Source organism: Microtus oregoni, unplaced genomic scaffold (assembly GCF_018167655.1).
Source record: "Microtus oregoni isolate MIOR12 unplaced genomic scaffold, Mior012 000013F_ref0000133, whole genome shotgun sequence".
NCBI lineage: Eukaryota > Metazoa > Chordata > Mammalia > Rodentia > Cricetidae > Microtus > Microtus oregoni.
Window position 1 is genome coordinate 28,575,005 of NW_024543072.1, and position 21,351 is coordinate 28,596,355.

General features: G+C 38.9%; 1 protein-coding gene across 7 annotated transcripts in view; it reads left to right on the forward strand.

Moving 5' to 3' along the window:
* The window catches only part of Cfap20dc (CFAP20 domain containing), a 220,436-nt gene that overhangs the window by 64,647 nt on the left and 134,438 nt on the right, over nt 1-21,351 (forward strand). For all 7 annotated transcript variants that reach the window (XM_041662655.1, XM_041662659.1, XM_041662657.1 and 4 more), the window contains one exon: nt 14,222-14,336. In XM_041662655.1, coding sequence (XP_041518589.1) covers nt 14,222-14,336 — 115 coding nt within the window. The remainder of the gene's footprint in view (nt 1-14,221; nt 14,337-21,351) is intronic.

Sequence of the window (21,351 nt, forward strand, 5' to 3'; positions counted from 1 at the left end):
GGAATAAGAAAAAAAAGGAAGACCAGCTGGGAAACTCTGTAGGTTAGAAAACATGGCACCTAGCCTAAGACGAATGAGTGGATCAACTTGAAACTGGTGAATTTTTCATAAGTGATAGGTTTCTTATTTGAGTCACTGAGAAGCAGTGACATCAGGTAATTAGGCATTTTTTGTTTAGTGCAATTCATTATCTGTAGTAGGAGTTGCGGGCTGCGTTCCTGGCACCCAGCCGCCCCCATGGCTAGCTTTACCAGAAATAATTACACGGAAACTGTATTCTTTTAAACACTGCGTGGCCCATTAGTTCCAGCCTCTTATTGGCTAGCTCTTACATATTGATCTAACCCATTTCTAATAATGAGGTAGCTTACCAGGGAAGATCTTAACCTGCGGCTGTGTCGGGTGGGAGAATCATGGCGACTCCTGACTCAGCTTCTTTCTCCCAGCATTCTGTTCTGTTTACTCCGTCTACCTAAGGGTTGGCCTATCAAATGGGCCTAGGCAGTTTCTTTATTAATTAACCAATGAAAGCAACAGATTAGAAAGAAATCACTCCCACATCATTTCCCCTTTGTCTGTTTAAACAAAAAAGAAAGGCTTTAACTTTAACATAATAAAATTACATATAACAAAACAGTTATCAAGCAAGAATTAAAGTTGCAATATTTACATCTACTTTATCTTTTATCATAACAAAGGAAAACAATAACTATCTATCTATTCTTCAACTCCATCAAAGATTCCAGAGGATATAATATTACCTAAGCAAACAAGAAATCCAAAACTCTAGAAATGACAGAGACATCTCGCTGCCTGGACAGTCACCCAAAGTTCCTCTGTACTGTTGGGGCATCCATCTTCGGCCTACAGGCCCATAGTTTCCAGCAGACATTTCCATGAAGCAGGAAAATTCCAAAGACAGTTCAGTCACTTTCTGCTGTGTCCTGCAGAATGTCTCGTAGACTCTTTCATGAATCAGGAACCCTGAAAGACCATCTCACCTTTAGGCAAGTTCAGCAGTCCTCTCTCTGTGGGTTCTCTGTGTCCAGCTTATGCAACAGTCCAGGCAAGAGCAGTTTCTTGTACAAATGACTATCAAACTCCATTAGGAGCCTCTTCAATGCCCATCTTCCTCTTGAAGTAGATTGGTGCTGCCAAGAGCAGACGTCTCATTGTCATGAAAAGTGCTAAGTTATTAAAATATTTTAAATGCCATATTCTGCAGTCTTTGAAAGATATGAAGAATGGCTATCTAACTGAAATATATCTCTATATATCTAGAAAATCTAACTAACATGACTACAAGCTTGACTATTATTGATGATTATCCATTAACAACCTATATTTCCTAATTATACATTACATTTTAAAAATGAACTACACAATCATAATACCTTACTCAAGATCAGAAATACATATACATATAACAAAATTGACCTTAAACTTGTATCATAAGTCAAGATTTATACCAATGCAAATTATTCATATCTATATCATATCCCCCTTTAAATGTAAAAGAACGTTTATAAACCATATTTGGGAACATGGGCGCAGCTTTTTCTCTCCAAACTGTTTCCTGCTGAATGGGGGCGCTGTTAATTAGGTCTTTCATGGTATAACCTGTGTGCTAGGTTCCTCTCAGTCGGCAGTTGAGTGAAGTAATTTTTTGAGGGTGTTCACAGCAACCTTTCAGGAGGGCGTGGTCTATCATACCATATTGGGATGGAAGAAATCCACAGGGTGTCATCGTCTGTGAAAACAAAAGAAGAATCTCTTTTCCAAATTATCATATCCTTAGATCCAAATTCTGAAGTCAAGGTATTTTCAAAATATCTATTTTGGATTAGTTCAGCAGCATTTATAAACGAATATCTTTTAGCAGCTGTTGCTCCTTCCTCAGCATTCAAACAATTCAAACAGAGCATAATAGCATACAGTATCAAAATTCTCTGTGTATTTTCCATCTTTGTGAGCTTTATTTTAACCTCTATTTTGTTTATTTTTACTTTTATTTTTTTGCTTTTTGAGACAGGTTCTCTGTATCTTTGACCTGGAATAACTCTGTAGACCAGGCTGTCCTTGAACTCTCAGAGATCACCTGTCTCTGCCTTCCAGGCATTGGGATTAAAGGCGTGTGCTACCACACCTAGAAGTCACAGAGGTCAATCTTCCTCTGCCTCCCAAGTGTTGGGATTAAAGGTGTGTACTACCACACCCAACAACTCTCTTCCTTTTTTTGTTTTTTACTTTAAGAACTTCAACTTTTAGCTTGTACATATTTTTAACAGACTGTAAATCATTTAAGTTTTCTTTTTTCTTTGAATCTTTCTTTTACTGTATATGTCTCCTTTTTGACCACATGAGTTTTTAATTTACCAAGCAATATCAGTAGGACTAAAGCTGTGGCTTTGACGGCTGGATCCAGCCCATTCCTTAGCTTTCCAGCCTCATGGCTGAGGTACTGGCTGTAGCCATGTTTACTGCCACAACTCTATGACATTTCAAGGTCCCTGCCAGCAAGTAAGTTGCAGCATTATGTCCACAGACAACACTCAAGTCCTCTCTCTGTAGTCGGCCCTCCTGCCTCAAACAGTCAGAGTTTGCCTTGGCAGGATGGCCCAGAAAGCCAGCATTTTAAAACAGCACAACATTTTCCTGCTATGGCTGAAAACAAACAAGCATGCAGTCAGCTTTTCAATACCATTTAAGTGTTTCGTGGCAGGACCTCTTAATGAGCTGCAGGGTTTTGCAGCTAAAGCTGAGTCAGGAAGCCTCTCTTAGATGAGAGCACTTGCTTGCCTCTAGCAAGCAGAGTAGACCCGAGCAATTGTTGCTACCAAGAAAACATGCTTTACTCTTTCCCAAGCTTTTTCAGGCTTTCAGTGGATTCAGTTGCCCCACGTTGGGCGCCATTCTGTTGAAGGAGCTGCGGGTTGCATTCTGCCACCCAGTTCCCGCCACCGGCTAGCTTTACCTGAAATAACAACACACAAATTGTATTCTATTAAACACTGCCTGGCCTATTAGTTTCAGCCTCTTAACCCATTTCTAATAATCTATGTAGCACCACGAGGTGCGCTTACCAGGAAAGATTCAGCATGTCTGACCTGGTGGCTGGCTGCATCGCGTCTGGCTCTGAGAGGAGCTGCATGCTTTCTGAGCTCACTTCCTCTTCCTCCCAGCATTCTGTTCTGTTTACTCTGCCTATCTAAATTCTGCCCTATCAGATGGGCCAAGGCAGTTTTTTTTTTTTATTAGCCAATGACCTTCCTCCATCAATTATCTGTAGAAATACCCAGGAAAAAATGTCAAAAAGACAGTATGGAGTTTAAAAAATGAATTGTGTCTGGAGGTCTAAATCAATTTTTATCAACATGCAGATGATATTTAAAATATGGCAGAGTGGATATGGTTTCTATATTTTTCTTTTTTAGTTTTGTTGTATTAAAGAGAACTTGGGAGCTCCTGGCAATTAAAAGCCTTTAGAAGATATTTGAATGCACACTTTTCAGGGTTTTGTTGTTGTTGTTGTTTCTTTTTGGTTTTTGTTTTTGTTTTGAAATAAAGTCCTTCGACATAGTTCTGGCTGTCCCAGAATTCACTGTGTAGACCAGGCAGACCTCAAATTCACAGAGATCCGCCTGCCTCTGCCTCCCTCTGAAATGATGGGATTAAAGGCCTACACCTCCATGTCCTGCTTGAATTTATTCTTAAATTTCACCCATAGTTTTGTAAAAGTATTTTGGAAATCAAGTTTAGACAGAAGAGAAAACAAAAAATTCTTCGGATATCAATTGTAAATACACTGTTTTATTTATGTCAACCACAGAATACACTTGCTATCTCACTGAACATTTAGTTAAAGGAACAGTACTTTTTGCATAGTATAACTCGTGTAAACATTGTAGCTTTGTGTGGGGGAACTTGTGAATTGACTGAAGACTTAATTTATCTCCACAGTTCAAACTTAAACCAATAGAATCCTGCTCAGCTAGTGAGTTTTTTTATATTGCCTAACCTAATTGGGAAATGTTGTTTGTATTGATAAGTTTCCAGCTTTATCCAAATTAAAAAGAAAGCTTTCTAATTTCACCTTTTATTTTCTAAAAATGTTGTAAAATAAAATAGCATAAAAATAACACTGATGTATCATTAATATAGCCTGTAATATCCAAAGCAGTCCATGGCCCTGCAGTAAGACAGGCTTTGAGTTTTTCTGTAGATCTCTACAAATGGTTATCTTCTGGCTCCAGGGACGTATAAATATTACCATCTGGCCTTCTGGTTTGTGCATTATTGCACTGAACTGTCACCCCTAGCATCCATTAGAATGATATTGACAAAATGTCCACTCCTATTGAACTAAGTACTCAATAAGCCTCTGTAAGTAAATTGTTGTGTTCCCAGCTCGAAGGCTAGTCTATTGATTCCCCACATGGCTTTGGCCCTGGTGGAGGAGCCTTCCTACAGTTGCCTCCTGGGATTCACGAAGTCTTTTTAAAGTCTCAGATAGTAAAGAATCTTTTCATACATTGCCTGTTAATATCCTGTATATCTTTAGTGTATTTTATTTCAAATGAATAGTTAAGCATTAATCATTGCTTTAGTTTTAAAGGCTTAACGCATTCCAATTCTTATTATATTGTGTGAAAACATATGCATGTCTTTAATAAGAAAAATTGCAATCGCTTCCTAGAAACCAGGTAGTAACATTTTTGTGAACAGCTCCAGAGATTACTTAATGTGTGTATGTCACGTCCCGAGCACTTTCTGCTTTCTCCACAAATAGAGTCCTAGTGTTCATACTCTCTGGCACTTGGTTTGGTGGTGACAACAACACTTTTACCTCACCTGTCTTGGAAATTTTTAACATTACCACACAGTAACCTGTCTCATTCCTTTTAATAGCTGCCATATATTTCAGGAATATGGCATGGGTTAGCTCATTAGGTCTGTGTGGTAGACCATTGTGCTTTCCCTCTGTTTGAAGTAAGTGTCACAATGAACATTCCCATTTGTGTCTCTTTATATACTTGTGAAATATCATCCTTTTAAAGAGAGTGAGATTATCATGTAAAAATAAAACAAGAAAATGTATTCGTTGTCTAAGGAGTCAAAATCATCTTCACTTACAGTAAGTAAGAAAGTAGAAATGAAAAAAAAAGAAATACCTGAACAGTAAATATTCAAGGTATTTAAGGACATTTGACAGGTTTCCCCTCATTGGATACTGTCATTTTTTCACTTTTGGGAAACAGAAAATTTTAGGTTTTCAAAACTCCTGATAATTGGAAATCTTAGTAATCAGAGTTTATTCAGTACTTTATATAGACAATTGGGAAGAGAGCTGGTTTGTGATATGTTTAAAAATGTCCTTTATCACTAAATATGTTTTTATTATACATTTTGAAGACTGATCTTTTAAGGTAGTACTATTTATTTAAACAGAATAGTCAATTAAATGGAGCAGGCAATGTTCTGATCCTGCATATGGACAAAAGGGTAGAAAGCTGGAAGGTTATGTTCCAAAATAAAGGCAAAGTTCAGTGACAAAACATGTTTAGAAGGTAAGAGAGTATGTGGTGTAGATGTCTGTAATTTGAACTCTTATGTTAGAGATGGTTATTTTTTAAGTAATCAAATTACACTCTGCTCTAGCTTCTCTAAGGTGAATATTGTTTGAAAACAAAAGTTTTTGTAGAAAGAAGAAAAGCCAATAAATTAAAACTGACAAATAAGAAATAATGTCCTAGACTTGTAACACCTTGCACATTTTTTGGTGTGTTTATGCACACTTGTAAAGCACAGTGAATGCCATGCTAGTGTCTGTGGTTTCTGGTGAGAAATCAGCTATTATCTTAATGAGTATCCTTTTTGCACAGTGAACCACTTCTTTCTTCTGTCTTTGGCTCTCCATAGTGTGATTATGAGCCTTCTAGGTGTTGTTTTTAATTCATTATACATAGAGTTTTGAAGCTTCTTGTATGTACAATTAACGTTTTCAATCCCGTGATAAAGTTTCTGCCTGTTACTTCTCCACATAGTGTTTCTTTCCTGTGTCTCCTGCCCCTATCCTCACTGGTTGCGTATCCCACTGATCTCTGAGGCCATGATTATTTTCTTCATGAGAGTGAAGTTAGATAAATCCTTCTGGTAGAAAGAGCAAAAACTATAACCACCTCAATACAGACAGATGAATTGTGTGTGATGAAGCCCAACATATATTCATATATTCAAAAACAAATTAGGATAAGAAGAACTCTAGGAAAGACTTTATATCATATTTAATAGTGGAAAATCAAATGATTTTCCTTATGGCTGTCAACTTGGCATACTTGGGAAGAATAACCTCAGTTGAAGAATTGCCTTTATCAGATTGCCCTGTAGGCATATCTGTGGTGCATTTCTTCATTGCAGTGATGTAGGGGGCCCAGCCCACTGTAGGCTAAACCTGGACTGTATAAGATAGGTAGCTGAACTCATCCCTCCATGGTTTGTGCTTCAAGCTCTTGCCTTAAATTCTTGTCTGAACTTCCCTTGATGGTGGAAACAAACAAACAGAAAAAGACAAGGCCCAAGGGCTACATTGTGTTCCAACAAAGCATACAAAGCAGAATTGTTTCTCTTTTCTATAAAGGAAAAAAATAAAGGAGTGTTCAGTGAGTTTAAACTTCAGTAGAAGGTATCCAGAGAAACCTAAGGATATAAAAGCCCTCATGGTAACTGCATGGAATTGAAATGACTGGATAAATATGAAATCATTTTGCACAGGCCTTTAAATTTCAATCCATAGCCATATTACTACAGCCCTAAACATGACGCCATGTATTTGAAGATTCCCTTCTGTATGCTGTGAATATCATTGGTTAATAAAGGAACTGCTTTGTGGCTGCACAGGGAATAGGTAGGTGTGGAAAACTAAACTGAATGCTGGCAGAAAGGAGGCAGAGTTAGAGAGAAGCCATGGAGCTGCTGCCAGAGGCAGATGTGCTGAAACTTTGCTGGTGGGCCACGACCTCATGGCAATTCACAAATTAATAGAAATGGGTTAAATTAAGATGTAAGAGTTAGCAAATAAGAAGCTAGAGCTAATGGGCCAAGCAGTGATTTAAATAATGTAGTTTCTGTGTGATTATTTCCCGGCTGGGCAGCCAGGAACCAACAAGCGGCCTTCCTTCCAACAATGCTATTTTGTAATCTCACTATACTTAGACCTAAAATGTGTATACAAAATTGGTAATTTTTAGATCATAATAAATAAGAAAAATCAAAGACATAAAAACCATTTGGGGTTCAAGAACAAATGACTCTGATAAATGAATTCAGTCTTCAAAAGCCTGACATCAGTTCTGCAAGTTCATTCTAACCTGAAATGAGCATCCCCCAGTGCCTGGACTTGATTGTACATAGAGAAGAACAGTGCAAAGATAACGGAGTAGATGAGTTGATCTGCCCTCTTGGAAGGCTGCTACCATTTACTCAAATTCTTACTGAGCTTTCCAGTGTGAAAAAGATTGTCAATCAAAGATGATGATATAAAAATGAACTGAAGATTGAATTGAAAAGCAATTCTCTTTTCAAGTGGTTTGTAAATCTAGATGTTAAGTTTGGAATGAATGTCGCTAATGACCATAGCCAGGAGAGCTGCGTAACTGCTGATCACTGGAATATTATTACACATTAGGTTGATTTTCCTGTCAACTCCCCATTTTTTTCTCAACATGGTCTCATTATATATTTTATCTTACTGCTAACCCTTAACTATGAGTGCTTGCTTGAGGTTATAGCAGTGTTTTAACTTATATATATTCTAATGTGTCTTTATGAACAAGAGGAGTAATGCCGCTGTTCCTTCTTTCTCTTTGTTGTGAGGTCACAGGAGGTTTTAAGTGGTGAAAATCAAGCCTGTATTACAAGTGAGGAGCTGCTTTACAAGCAGTCTTCTTAGAGCAACTAAATTGCCCCTAAAACAGCGCCTTCGCATAATGAAGCTTTGAAGTAGTCACACATAGGCATTTATATTCTTTCTCTCATGAATGACTAATTTTAATTTTTTTAAAGTAGCAACTCAGCTTGCTTTCGGAACCATTTAAGCTTAGCACATGATTTTGTTTTCCTCCAAAACCAACGGCTCTTGATTATGAGTTGGGGGAAGGTTTGCATATTGACTTTTGCTGACAGTGGAGAGTTCCTGTCACATTTAGAGGTCTGGTTCATAACCGGGCACATGACCTTTTGAAGATTTTTCTCCAGTGTCATATCCACAGTGGCTAGATATACGTGATCTGCTTTGTGTGGCGTGAACCCGTTATAAACTCCATGAGGGTGACACTCATGCTGGGTGCCTGTTGTGTGCTTCCTGTTGAGCCTCACAGCCCAGAGTATTGCCTTTCTTAATACTTGTATTGAGGGCTCGGAAAGATCTACTGTGGCAGAGAAACAACCCATTCATGTTTTAATACAGTTCTATCTAGAGTGTTCTTTTCCTCAGATGTGTGTGTGATTCCTATCTGCTCTTCATCACACTCTGTCTGATGTATGCCATCTTCTGAAAGAGGTCTGACCTAACTGACTGCTCAGAAATAATGGTTTCCACTCCTGCCACTCTCTGTTGCCTTCTTTGTTCTCTCATAGCCTTTGTTAGGGATGACACACTATATCATTTCTTTTATTTCTTACTATTTCCCCATGCTTTATGAGGATAGAGACACCGTGTTGTTCAGTGCTAGTCTCCTTATCTACTCCGTGTTTGGCACTCCGGAAGTGCTCAGTAAATAATTGAACAAACACATAATTTTGGTAAGGTTTTAAAAGAGGAAGCTCATCAATAAATTAAATTAAATTAATTAAAACCCCTGAACTGTCTTTGTAAGTATCGTCATAACCAAATGCAATACTCGGGGACATAAAGGGGACGCACTAGTGGCAACCTATAGTGACACCTACACTGTTTTAGCAGAATAAAAGATGTCATGGCTTAAAGTCCAAAGTGTTTACACTTTTCATTACAGAAGAATGATAGAGGACTTTGTAGATGTGAATAAGCTACTTAAAGTTAATTATTAGAAAGCTTAAAACCCCCAGTCCACAGAGCTTACTAAATAATCCACAGATAGGCAACTCAGTGAAGGTTATGCCTTGGGAAGCTTCCTCTGTGTCAGGCCGCACCAGTCATTTCTCACGTATTCTCTAATGCAGACCCAACAACAGTCTTAGAGATCCTGGCCACTCGCTGCATTTGACAAGTGAAGAAATTAAAGCATGGAATTAAATGATTTTCCACTGTTGTCCAAATAATACATGGTAAAGCCTAGAAAAAACCTAGAAAATCTTGCTTCAAAATGATTAAACAGAGCGAGTAGGCCATATTTCTATGTGTCTATTGTGTGTGTGTGTGCAAATGAGTGCATGTACGTAGAGGCCAGAGATCGGTGGTGGGTGTCTTCCTCCATCATTTTTATCTTATCTTTTGAGATAAGATCCCTCCAAACCCAGTGCTTACCAGTTGTCCTTAGTGGCTGGCCAGCAAGCTCCAGGGATCAGCTGATCTCTGCCCTCTCCCATGTGCTAGGATTATGGACACACAGCCACACATGCTGGGAATTTAAACTCATGCCCTCTGTTTGGCCAGCAAGCACATTAGTGACTAAGCCACCTTCATATCCCCCAGTATGACATGTTTCTGCTGCAGTTAGTTAGTAGTAGATAGTTAAAAACTAACTAACTTCTAACTTGTACTTTTTGAAAACTGTAACCATCTTAAACCCATGTCAGTGACGGAGTCTTTCTCTCAAAATGAAAGGAACCTACCCTCTTATGCTTGAGCACAGGGAACTTGGTAAATTGCGGAGTCCCTCAGCATAGACATCTCTGTGGAAGTTAAATGAGTGCTTTCTCTAAACTCTGTAATAATGCCAAATTCTATAACCTCTTTAAATGCAATTAAAACATGAGTGTCAAGTAGTAAAATTCAAACACATGAAACTGCATGCTACTCACTTTCAGAAGTACAAGATTTCCATCCTCTTATGGCCTATAAACTGGAGGCTAATCATCGATATAGATCAAAGGGGAAATGAAAAAAAAATAGTAATAGAAGTAAAAAATATACAATATAGTAAGTCAAAGAGAAATGCACTTCTTTTTAATCTGGAAATTTGGGATGTTATCTAAAAGGACATATCATTTCAAAACAAATTCTAATGGATGATTATAATTTTTGTTGGCAAAACAGAGAAAGGGATTTCTCAGAGAAGTACAGTTGCAAAACTATGAAAATAATAGCATGAATATATTTAATATGTAATAAGCATGCTACTTTTGTAATCATTGCTGCCCCTGCAATGTCCCTACCATGTCATATTATCTGGACACTCCTCTGTTAAGCAGCTGCAATAGTGGTGGACAGTTTGGTGCAAACTTGCTCAAGATGGATACAATTGGATGCTAAGATCCCCAGAGGTGTGCCTTCGACTTTGGAGCCTGGACATATGTGGCTGTGTTTTCCTTCTTCTGTTCCTTCAAGTAGTGTATTCTATTGGTGTTATGATTGTTTCTTCAGAGTCGTCAATGTTGGCATTGATGATGCTTCCTTACCTGTATCTAGAGGCCCTGACAGTACAGTGTTAGCACTGAGCTTTCTTCCCTGGTTCTTACATTGGCTCTTACATTGAGCTTCCCTCCTTGGCTCTTACTCTCCTGATTCTGTAGTCCTGCTTAATAGAATCGCTTCTCAAGATACACATTCACACTTTCCTATCTCATATTCTGCTTTTGGAGATGTGATTCCAAAAGAGGGTGCACAGACAGCTGAATTTATGAGAATAGCCCAATAGATTATATTGTCAAAGTCTCACAAGAGTGAGAGACCTCAGCTAATATTTACTTATAAGTTGAAATGTAGTGAACTGCAGGCAGGCCTGTTTTTCATTTTGCCCGGTTCCTGCATGGTTAGCTTTACATCTGAAATAGCAACACACAAACTGTATTCATATAAACACTGCCTGGCTTATTATATCCATTCTCTTCTTGGCTAATTCTCACATCTTGCTTAACCCATTTCTAATAATCTGTGTAGCACCACAAAGTGGGGGCTTACCGGGAAAGATTCAGCATGTCTGACCTGCATCTATCTCGGGCCGGAGCTTCATCGCATCTGGCTCAGAGAGGAGAGGCATGGCGATTGCCTCACTTCCTCCCAGTGTTCTGTTCTGTTTACTCCGCCTACCTAATTTGCTGTCCTATCAAGAGCCAAGGCAGTTTCTTTATTAACCAATGAAATCAACTCAAAACAGAAGACCCTCCCACATCATTGAAAGGTATAAGTCTTGATACAAAGAACTCTAGTCACTGCTCCAACTTTCCAGTCCTTTCTAAATGTACTTTACTTAGATTTAACAAATGAACTCTCCAAGCAGTACCCACGGGTGCATCTCTTGCCAAAGAGAGATGTTTGGGCAGTTTGCATGTTTATACTTATGTATTATAAAAGCTAACTCCGATAAACTCATAGATTCTATTTTGCTTACCATAAGTGGTTCTAGAAAGATCAGAATATACTCTACAGGAGCAAACTTCAACTAGGACAGGCCTTTGGCCTTTCTTCTTTTCTAGAATTCTATATTCGTAAAGCGAACAATTAGCTGCCTGCTGCCTTCTCCCTTCCGCATACGCACCCACAATTTCAAAAACACAAATCCAAGTGTCCTGGTTAGTTTCATGTGAACATGACACAAACTAGAGTTATTTGGAAAGAGGAAAACTCAGTTGAGAAAATACCCTCACCAAACTGGCCTGTGGGCAAGTCCCTGGGAGAATTTCTTAGTTAATGGCTGATGTGGGCAGGCCAGCCCATTGTGGGTGGGGCCACCTCTTCACAGGCAGTTCAGAGGTATATAAGAAAGTAGATTGAGCAAGCCAGGAGAAACCCTCTTCCAGTATGTGAGAACACTGTGCTCATACGCACACTCTCAACAGACAAAGACATTCATACATATAAATAAAAATAATGGCAATAAAAAATAGACAAGACACTGTAACTGTTTTTGATAACTATCCCTAGCCAAGGGTAGAGTGCAGGCTCTTTAATAGCTCTCTGCTTTGAGCAATAAGCTTGTAAACTCCTCACCTTGGCATAATGGCTTTGTATGATTGGCCCTTGCCTAAGTCTTTTACCTCCTGCCCCTGTCTTCCTCTGAGATCCATACCATGTTATTGCTGTTGTCAGAAGTAGGCAAATTCTTGGCTTCTTATTAGAATCTTGCTTGTTTTCTGCATTACATTTTTGGTAACTTTCATTTCTTTTTTTTTCTCTTTATACTTTTTCACTAGCAAAGAAGTTCCAAGAGACTGGGACCTTTGCCCTTCTCACCTTTTCATCACTGATGTATTCCTAGTACATCACCTGACGTAGTATTTTCTGAATGTGTTAATAAATACATGAATATTCTTGTCATCCTGTATGGCAGTTCAGCCGTAATGAGTCAGACAACTTTGTTGTTTTTCCCTTCAAGCAAAGCAGACCTTGGAACTGGGTAACTGAAGAATTTTTGGTTAACATGGCTCCTCTTTTTGCTCCTTCTCCTTTGTAGTCTTTGTCCTCTCCATCTCTTCCCCAGCTTACCAGAGACATCACTTCATAGTATCCCTGATGCTAATGTTTGGTCCACTCAACATACTCAGTCCTCTGCTGACAGAATAGCTCACACAGATAACTTGAGGGAGGACACTTAATTTGTGACTTCAGAAGGTCCTTCTACCATGGCAGGGACGATGTGGCAGAGCAGGAGCCCAGCTCACCTCATGGTGGGCCAGGAAGTGGAGGCTGCTGCATATCCATTTTCCTCAGCCTGGCTCCAGCCCATATTCAGAGCTTTAATCTTAATCGATAACAGCTTGCAAACATTTTTGTTTTTAAGTTTAATGATCCTGTCATTTAGTGCAAGAGGAATAGATTTTTTTTCTTTTTTTGGTCTAAAGAGTATTCTGAAATCATCTCATAGTATTATTAATGCTAGCTATTTTCCTACATGATAGACTATTTTACAGCTAGCAGTGAGTGAGATTATAGGTATTTTGCAGGTAATAATGAGATTATAGCTATTTTATAGGTAATAATGAGATTAGAAAAGCAGGGAATAGGAAGCATAGAACTATAGAATTGAATATGTTGTATTTATGTTTGTTTGTTTTGTTTGTTTTGTTTTGTTTGAGACAGGGTCTCATTATGTAGCTCTGCCCAGGTTAGATTTTCTATGTAGATGAGGTTAGCATCAAACTCACATACATAAAGTCTGCTTCTGCCTCCCAGGTGCTGGGATTAAAGGTGTGTCCTACCATGTCTGGCAAAAAGAGCTAGTTTGATTTTTAAAAAAATAATTACACTATAAATATTGATAATTACCCAAGAGTGGGCATGTAATACATCCATAGAGAAGTTGCTAACATAGGGGAAGCTATTTTTTTCAGATACAAAGGAATGTTTTAAGAAAGCATCAGGCTGGCCGGCAGCACAGCAGCAGAGTCAGTGTGGATTTTCAGCCTCGGGTGCTTCCTTTGAGACAGAAAGGAAGGAGCACATAAAAATGAGCCCCTCTCCGTTTGAAGCAAACCTAATCTTAGTGATCATGGCTGTGATCTAAATCTATTAAAGATGTTCAGACTTGGTGTCCTTGGTATCAGTGTGGGGTGACCTGAATAAACTTGTGTATTGAAATTCAAGCTGGAAGAAATGTGCCTGGGAAGTGAAAGCGACAGTTAGTGCTTCGTGTCTGTCTTCACGAAGACCAAGAGCCTATGTAAAATGACAGGTGCACTTTTCGGGCGAGAAACCCATAATGTTTTCCTATTTAGTAGGTGACAGTATGTCCCAAGGTAACACAAGCTTCAGGGGCTGAAACAAGCATGGTTATTAAAGGCTAGCGGTTTCTCAGTTCATACAAATTGAATTTTTTCATAGGCTGGAGGACTGTGGAAATCTAGTGTAAAATGATGAAATAAATTAGCATATTAAGTGAATTTATACATTCAGGCCTGTGAGCACTTTGAATTTAAGAAAGAAATTTTATTACTTCTTGAAAGAAAATGACAACTCTTCAAGTCTGTGTTCGAACTCCGTGTTGAAAAGGGCTTATTTGATGAATTATATCATTTTAATGATTATCCAAAGAAATGTATTTTAAATTCATGGGAATCTTTCTTCTTTCCTGTCTTTTTCCCCCAGAATTACTGACTTAGGAAACATCAAAAGGAGATTATATTTATCAACAGTCCATAAGGAACTGTCCTCAACCCCTCTTCATGCAAAAATCCCACTCTTCATGATCAAGCGTAAAATTGTAAGTATCACATGAATGTTGCCTAAAATAGGATTAAATTTAACTCCCAAGATACTCATTTTGGGTTGTCTCTATGTATGTCTTTTGTTAGGCACTAGATGCTATTAAAAGTGAATAAAATGCCTCCCTGACCCTTGACATTTGCTGTGCAAAAGAGTATTATTTAAATACAGTGTTACCAAACCTGTGAAGGAGACACACTAGAGAGAAATGCTACCAACTCTGTAAAAGGGAAGGAAATTATTTGTTGACCAGCTGCAGGCTTCATGCAGGGACAGCAGCAGGTGGGCTTAGAAAGCTTGTGAACAGGGAAACATAGGAGACCCAGCACCTTCAGCAAAGGGAGGCCGGAAGTGGTACAACTCTGAGGAGCACAGGCTAGCATCACTTTTGCCAGCTCTCAAACAGCTAAAGAAGCATGGTCGCACAACACAGCAGCCTGGCTCAGCGGAAGACGTGACCTGCTGGTGATGTCGGAAGGGTCTGCTTGGCTAACTGGTCTCTCTCAAGCTTCGTTCAGTCTGAGTTTTATTTTAATGGTACTCCTCTCAGTACCCTGTTTGTGTACCACCTGTTCTAGGATATGCTTATTTCTTTGCTTTAAATTGACCCACTTTTTTTTAACTTCAATTTATTCTTAAAGAAATCTTCATACACGTTGTATAAATGGAAAAGTTAGTGCAATCTTCCAAAATAAAATATGAAGAGGACTGGGGAGATGGCTCAGTGGATAAAGTGCTCACTACTTAAACATAATGATTGGAGTTTAAGTCCCCAAAACCCAGGCTAAAGCTAAGCAGGTATAGGAACCACTTGGAATCCTAATCCTCAGAAGACAGAACAGAGGGTGGGGTCCCTGGGGCCAGCTGACTTGTTCATCAAGTGACCCTGTGCTGATAAATGAAGTGAAGAGCAATCAAGAAAGAACTAATGTTCACTTCAGGCCTCCACACACGTGCACGTGCTCCTGAATGGACACTGGGGTGGAGAAAAGAACCCTACTAAAGCTGTGATAGGCTGGGATGCAGCTGAGTGACAAGAGCGTGTTGTATGTCTCAGATTCTGAGTTTCACCCCTACCACCACAAAACACACACAAAGAAAGAAGAGCTTTTGGACTCAAAAAAGAAAACAGTTCTGTGGTTAGGAAATTGTTTTGGTAGTGAGGTCTACAACCACTGGAATGGGTAGAAAGTAAAAATAATGTGGCCATTTGCTGTAATTTGGGCTAGCATTTGTGAGGACTGGGTGGTAGCCATAGAAGAACAGATGTGAAGCAACCTGAGTTTCCTGTGTCTAAATGAGTTAAGACACATGTACATAGTAGATACAGTACATCCATACGTGGTGTCCTCTGCAGGAGTAAAAACAAAACCAGGGTGGAGACGCTTGCTGTTTTTAAGTGTGTGTGTGTGTGTGTGTGTGTGTGTGTGTGTGTGTGTGTGTAATTTAAACATGTAGTGCAAATACTTTATATAGCTTAAAGACAGATCATTCTTGGACCTGTGTACATATGAGCAAAACTAAAGGAACTCAATAGGATGTGTGTGTATCTTATATATGTGATATATATATATACATATATACGTATATTAATGAACTAATATATTATTTGTGGTATATTATAGAAATAAATTTATATATTTATAAAAATATATTTATATGTAGACATAATATGTATGGTATATATGGGAATTAAGTAATTTGGGAGGGAGATACAGTAGTTGAGAAATGGAGGGGTTAGTAATGTAGATGGAGTGCTCATGTGTAAAATTCTCAAACATTAGTAAAATTGATTATATTGCTGGTCTGGAAATTCTTGTGTTCTGTATCTATAAAATGCAGACAATATGAAGCATGTAGAGTATATATGCCACAAGGATGTTGGGATTTACATGTTGTAACAATAAAGCTTTTAGAAAGAGTGTCTGGCAGTACAGAGAGCCCTGGGTAAAGACCATACCTGCAATTTGTACTTTTAAAGCTCATGGGGTTGGTCCTCTGGAAGGTGCTCATCATTGTCATTGAATTTCCCAATGCCCATAACTTCAAACCTCTGCCCTTCACTCACTTACTTGCCTGTCTTCTCCATCAGACTGTTAGCATGCCCTGTTGAGCTTTTAGTTCTCTAGTTCCTGTCAGTATCTGGTACACAGTAAGTACTCAAATACTTTCCAGACAAACTGGCAAGTCTTAATGTACCTTCTGATAAAATAGTGAGGGTTTTGAGAACAAATTATATAAGCTTTGTATTGTTCTTGGTGATTTCACAAGTGTCTCAGAGTATTCAAACAGATGCTAAGAACTCTCTCTCTCATGTCCCTCATTTTCCTCCAGATTCAACAATGATGAAGGAGAAAGCTGATACACTCTCTTCCCGATGAGTGTCTGTTGAGTAGTGTTTTAAGGGCAGTTTCTATCCCAAGCAGTAGAGACGCTAAGCATAACCCACTCATCGGGGACACTATGCCCTTGGTCAATGTGATACCCGCCCTACTTATCTGATTTTTGTTTTGACCAGGTCGTTCACATTTTTTCTCTCCATTATCATTTGTATCTATCTTGACTGTAAGCCTCAACAGAGCTTGCTAAAAGCACTTCAGCTAACATTTAAAAACTTGAAGATCTCATACAAAATTCCTGACTTCTGACCTCAGTTTCCTAATATGCGCCTACTACATCTTAAGACCTTGAAGCCTCTTACTTAATAAGGTGCACACTGTGCCCTAAAACCCTTCTACTTTGCTTAGCTATCTGCCTGAGACTTCTAGGAGTCCTGGTTCAGAATAGAATTGCTGAATTGGTTCCTGTTCTGTAGCTAAGTACTTTAGGTACCAACAGGCAATAAAATAAAATTCTTATAGCCAAATAGATATGAATATTTATATATAGGCCACTTTCTGTTTCAATTATCTTTAAATGTTAACCTTCCAAATTTATTTTCCATGGTATTCTTAATTATGAAGATTCACTTTAACCTTTCAGTTACTGAAATTTCTATGTTTAACTTGAGTTTTCAATGTCAAGAACAATTTAAAAAATGATAAACTATCACATTAAACACTGGAAGTACCCACTTAGTCAGGACTCACTGAAATCCATTTCATTTCTTCTTTACTACAACTTTTAATAGTTGTTGGTGGTCTATGATGCATATCAATGTTTTGCTACCAAAACGTGCTAAAATGTATAGTAAATTTAATCCCGTTTGAATAGGAAGTTAATTATGTGCTGCTGTTCCGAATGAGTCTTTCACTAGAGATAGAGCAGAACAATGTGATAAAGCAATCTCCTCCACTCAGATACCTAGTGTTTCACATTTAAATGGATAAAATCATACTTTAGGACTTGTACATTATTTAACTAAACTCTAGTGGCATCTTTTATAGAATTTAATTACAAGCTATAGGTCTAGTTTATTGCACCTAATATTACTCAAGAACCATCTTCCCCATTTTCCTCAAACATCATGCTTCCCTTTGAGCCAGTGATTTGGGGTATATACCCAAAGGCTGCTCAATCATACCACAAGGATATGTGCTTAGCTATGTTCATGACAGCATTATTTGTCATAGCCAGAACCTGGAAACAACCTAAATGCCCCTCAACCGAAGAATGGATAAGGAAAATGATGTACATTTACACAATGGAACACTACACAGCAGAGAAAAATAATGACATCTTGAATTTTGGAGCAAAATGAATGGAGCTAGAAAACATCATACTGAGTGAGGTAACCCATACCCAGAAAGACAATATAATATGTACTCATTCATAAGTGACTTTTAGACATAAAGCAAAGAAAAATCAGCCTATAATTCACAATTCCAGAGAACCTAGACAACAAAGAGGACCCTAAGAGAGACATACATGGATCTAATCTACATGGGAAGTAGAAAAAGACAAAAATCTCCTGAGTAAAGTGGGAGCATGGGGATTAGGGGAGAGGGTAGAAGGGGAATGGAAAGGAAGGGAGGGTAGCAAAGAAAAATATATAGCTCAATAAAAACAATAACAAATTTTTAAAAATCCAGAGTTCACTTCCTGTTGCCTTTGAATCGAGATTTGGAATTTTCACCTCCTTCTTCAGAACTGTCTGCCTGTAGGCCATCGTGTCCAACCATGATGACAATGGACTAAACCTCTGAAATTGTAAGCCAGCCAATTAAATGCTTTCTTTCATAAGAGTTGCCATGGTCACGGTTTCTCTTCACAGCAACAGAAACCCTAACTAAGAATAAAAATTGGTACCAGTACTGGGACATTACTGTGATAGGCCTGACCATGCTTTTGGTTGAAGGAATAAGGACCTTGGGACTGTGGGTTAGAAAAGCAGTTGAATGCTTTAAGTGCTGCTTAATGAGCCATACTAGTAGGAGCATGGAAGACAGTGGTGCTGAGAGTAATTTGATGAACTGTGGGACCTTGCTCAGGAGATCACAGAGGAGTATGTGGACTGGAGATAGTTCTTGTGATATTTTGGTGAAAAAAGTGGCTGCTTTTCTTCTTTGTCCAAAAAGTCTGCCTGAGGCTAAATTAAAGACTTTTAAATTAAAAATGTACAAATTGAGAAGAAAAAACCACCAGGAAGTAAATAAAGCTAAATGCTATGTCCTTGGAGATAAACAGATTAAGAAATGGAATAAAGGGAGTGGTGACCTCAGGACAAGATCCTACCCAGCTAAGTTTCCAATTTCTGAAAAGAAATTAAAGACAAGTTTAGAGGCTGGTGGAGGTAGTACCAGCCTTTAATCCCAGCACTGGGAAGGCAGAGAGAGGTAAGTCTCTGAGTTTGAGGCCAACCTGGTGAACAGAGCAATTTCCAGAACAGCCATGCTTAGGCAGTGAAGGCAACCATCAGAAACAGAAAACTGGTAAAGAGGTATAGAAAGGCAAGCCTAATCTATAGAGCACGTTTTAAGACAGCCTGGTTTAGGCAGTGAAGGTAGTCATCATAAGCAGAAAGTCAGTGAAGATGTAATTGAACAAGGGAGCCATGTTCCAGGCCCAGCAATCAGCAGAACTTGGCAACTCTGGCCACGTTGTTCTGGCTTTAGAGTCAAAAAGTAACTGAGGAAAATAGCTGAGTACTTACCTTGAATGCAGGAAACCCTGGGCTCAGTGCCCATAACTGCATGAGGCTGGGCATGCTAATGCACACCAAGAATCCAGGCTGCCAGGAGGTAAAGGAAGATCAGAAGTTCAGATTCCTAAGTGCCTACATAGTAAGTTTGAGGTCAGCCCTACCTGTATAAGACCTTGTCTCAAAGAGAGAGAATGAAGGAAAAAAGAAAAATAGGAATATAATCAGAGGTTTCTCTCCCACCTGCCAGTTCCTTAATAACTGCTCAGAGGCTTAATATTACTTATCAATGCTTGACCAATGGCTCACGCTTTTTATTAGCTAGCTCTTACATTTAAATTAACTAGTATTTTTTAAATCTGTGCTTTGCTATGTGGTTTGTGACTTGTTACCTTATTTTTTTTACATGTCTTCCTTTCTTGGCAGCTGGCTTGTATCTCCCAGACTCCACCCTTCTTCTCCTCTATCTCTTTTTGGATTTCCTGCCTGGCTCTATCCTGTCTTACCATATACCATAGTGCCTTTATTCATAAACCAATGAGAGCAACACATAGTCACAGCATACAGAAAGACCATCCCATAGCATGTGAGAACCAACATTGGATATGTCATTGAGCAAATCTGCAATCCAACCAATGTAATCTTCAGGCCACATACTGTATACTAGAAAAATACTCTGTTCTCAGAACTCAGACTGGCACAGCAAAAGACCATTTTCAAAAGACCTATGCTGTAGATGACTAGGAGCCTATGGAAGCAAAGTTCTTTCTCTGCACAGCTTGTGAACCCAGACAGAGAAAGTTGCATGTGACTCTGACCTGATGTCTGTGCCAGAGGATATCTAGAAATAGAAGGGAGGTGAGGAATAAGAATAGAGGGGAACAAAGACCATGCAGTGGTCCACAGTTGGAAATCTACTCTTAGACTTATATTGAAATAAACCACACAAAAATTGGTCCTGTACCTCTGTTCATGCAAGGGACAAGCCCAATTGCATGTGCACCCACATTAGGGGCTACACAGTGACACACTTGCATATAATCTCACACAAGGATCTGGGCAGGGACAGGTCCTGAACCTCTATGTTCATACAGGTAATAAAAAAATGCTCAAACTAAAAGTAGCCTCTCCCGGAATTGAGATTCTTCCACACATTTTTGGAAGAAGTACAGCCAGAGCTCCTCAAACTGTTCCATTAAATAGAAAGGAAAACTTACTACCAAACTAGTTTTTATAAAACTAGTATTACCCATACCAAAAGCAGATAAGGATACAACAGCAAATATAATTATAAGCTCAGATAAACTCAGAACTTCTCAATAAAACACGTGCAGGTGGAATTCCAACTACTCATCCATAAGATCATTCACTGTGGCTGGGCTTCCTTCCAGGGAAGCAAGAGTGGTACAAGGCCTGTGTCTTAGTAAGGGTCGCTGCTGCGATAAAACACCATGACCAAAAGCAGCTTGGGGAAAAAAGGGTTTATTTCATCTTACAACTTGTAATCTATCATTCAGAGAAGTCAGTGCAAAAACTCACGGCAGGAAACTGGAGGCAGGAACTGATGCTGAGGCCATGAAGGAGTACTGTTTACTGACTTTCTCCCCAAGGGTTGCTCAGCCTGCTTTCTTATAGAACCCAGGCCCTCACGCATCAATCATCAGTCAAGAAAATGCACCGCAGGCCCGTCTGATGGGGCAGTTTTCTCCTTTGAAGTTCCCTCTCCAAAAGTGACTTTAGCTTGTGTCAACTTGATATAAAACTAGCCGTCACAACATACCAATCAGTAGATGCAGAAAAGACCTTTGACAGAATGATTCGTCTCTACAGCATGAAAGTCTTAAAAGAAACTAGGAAGAACATACATAAATATAATAAAGACTATATATGACAAACCCATAGCCAACATTATTATAAGTGAAAGAAAAGCTTT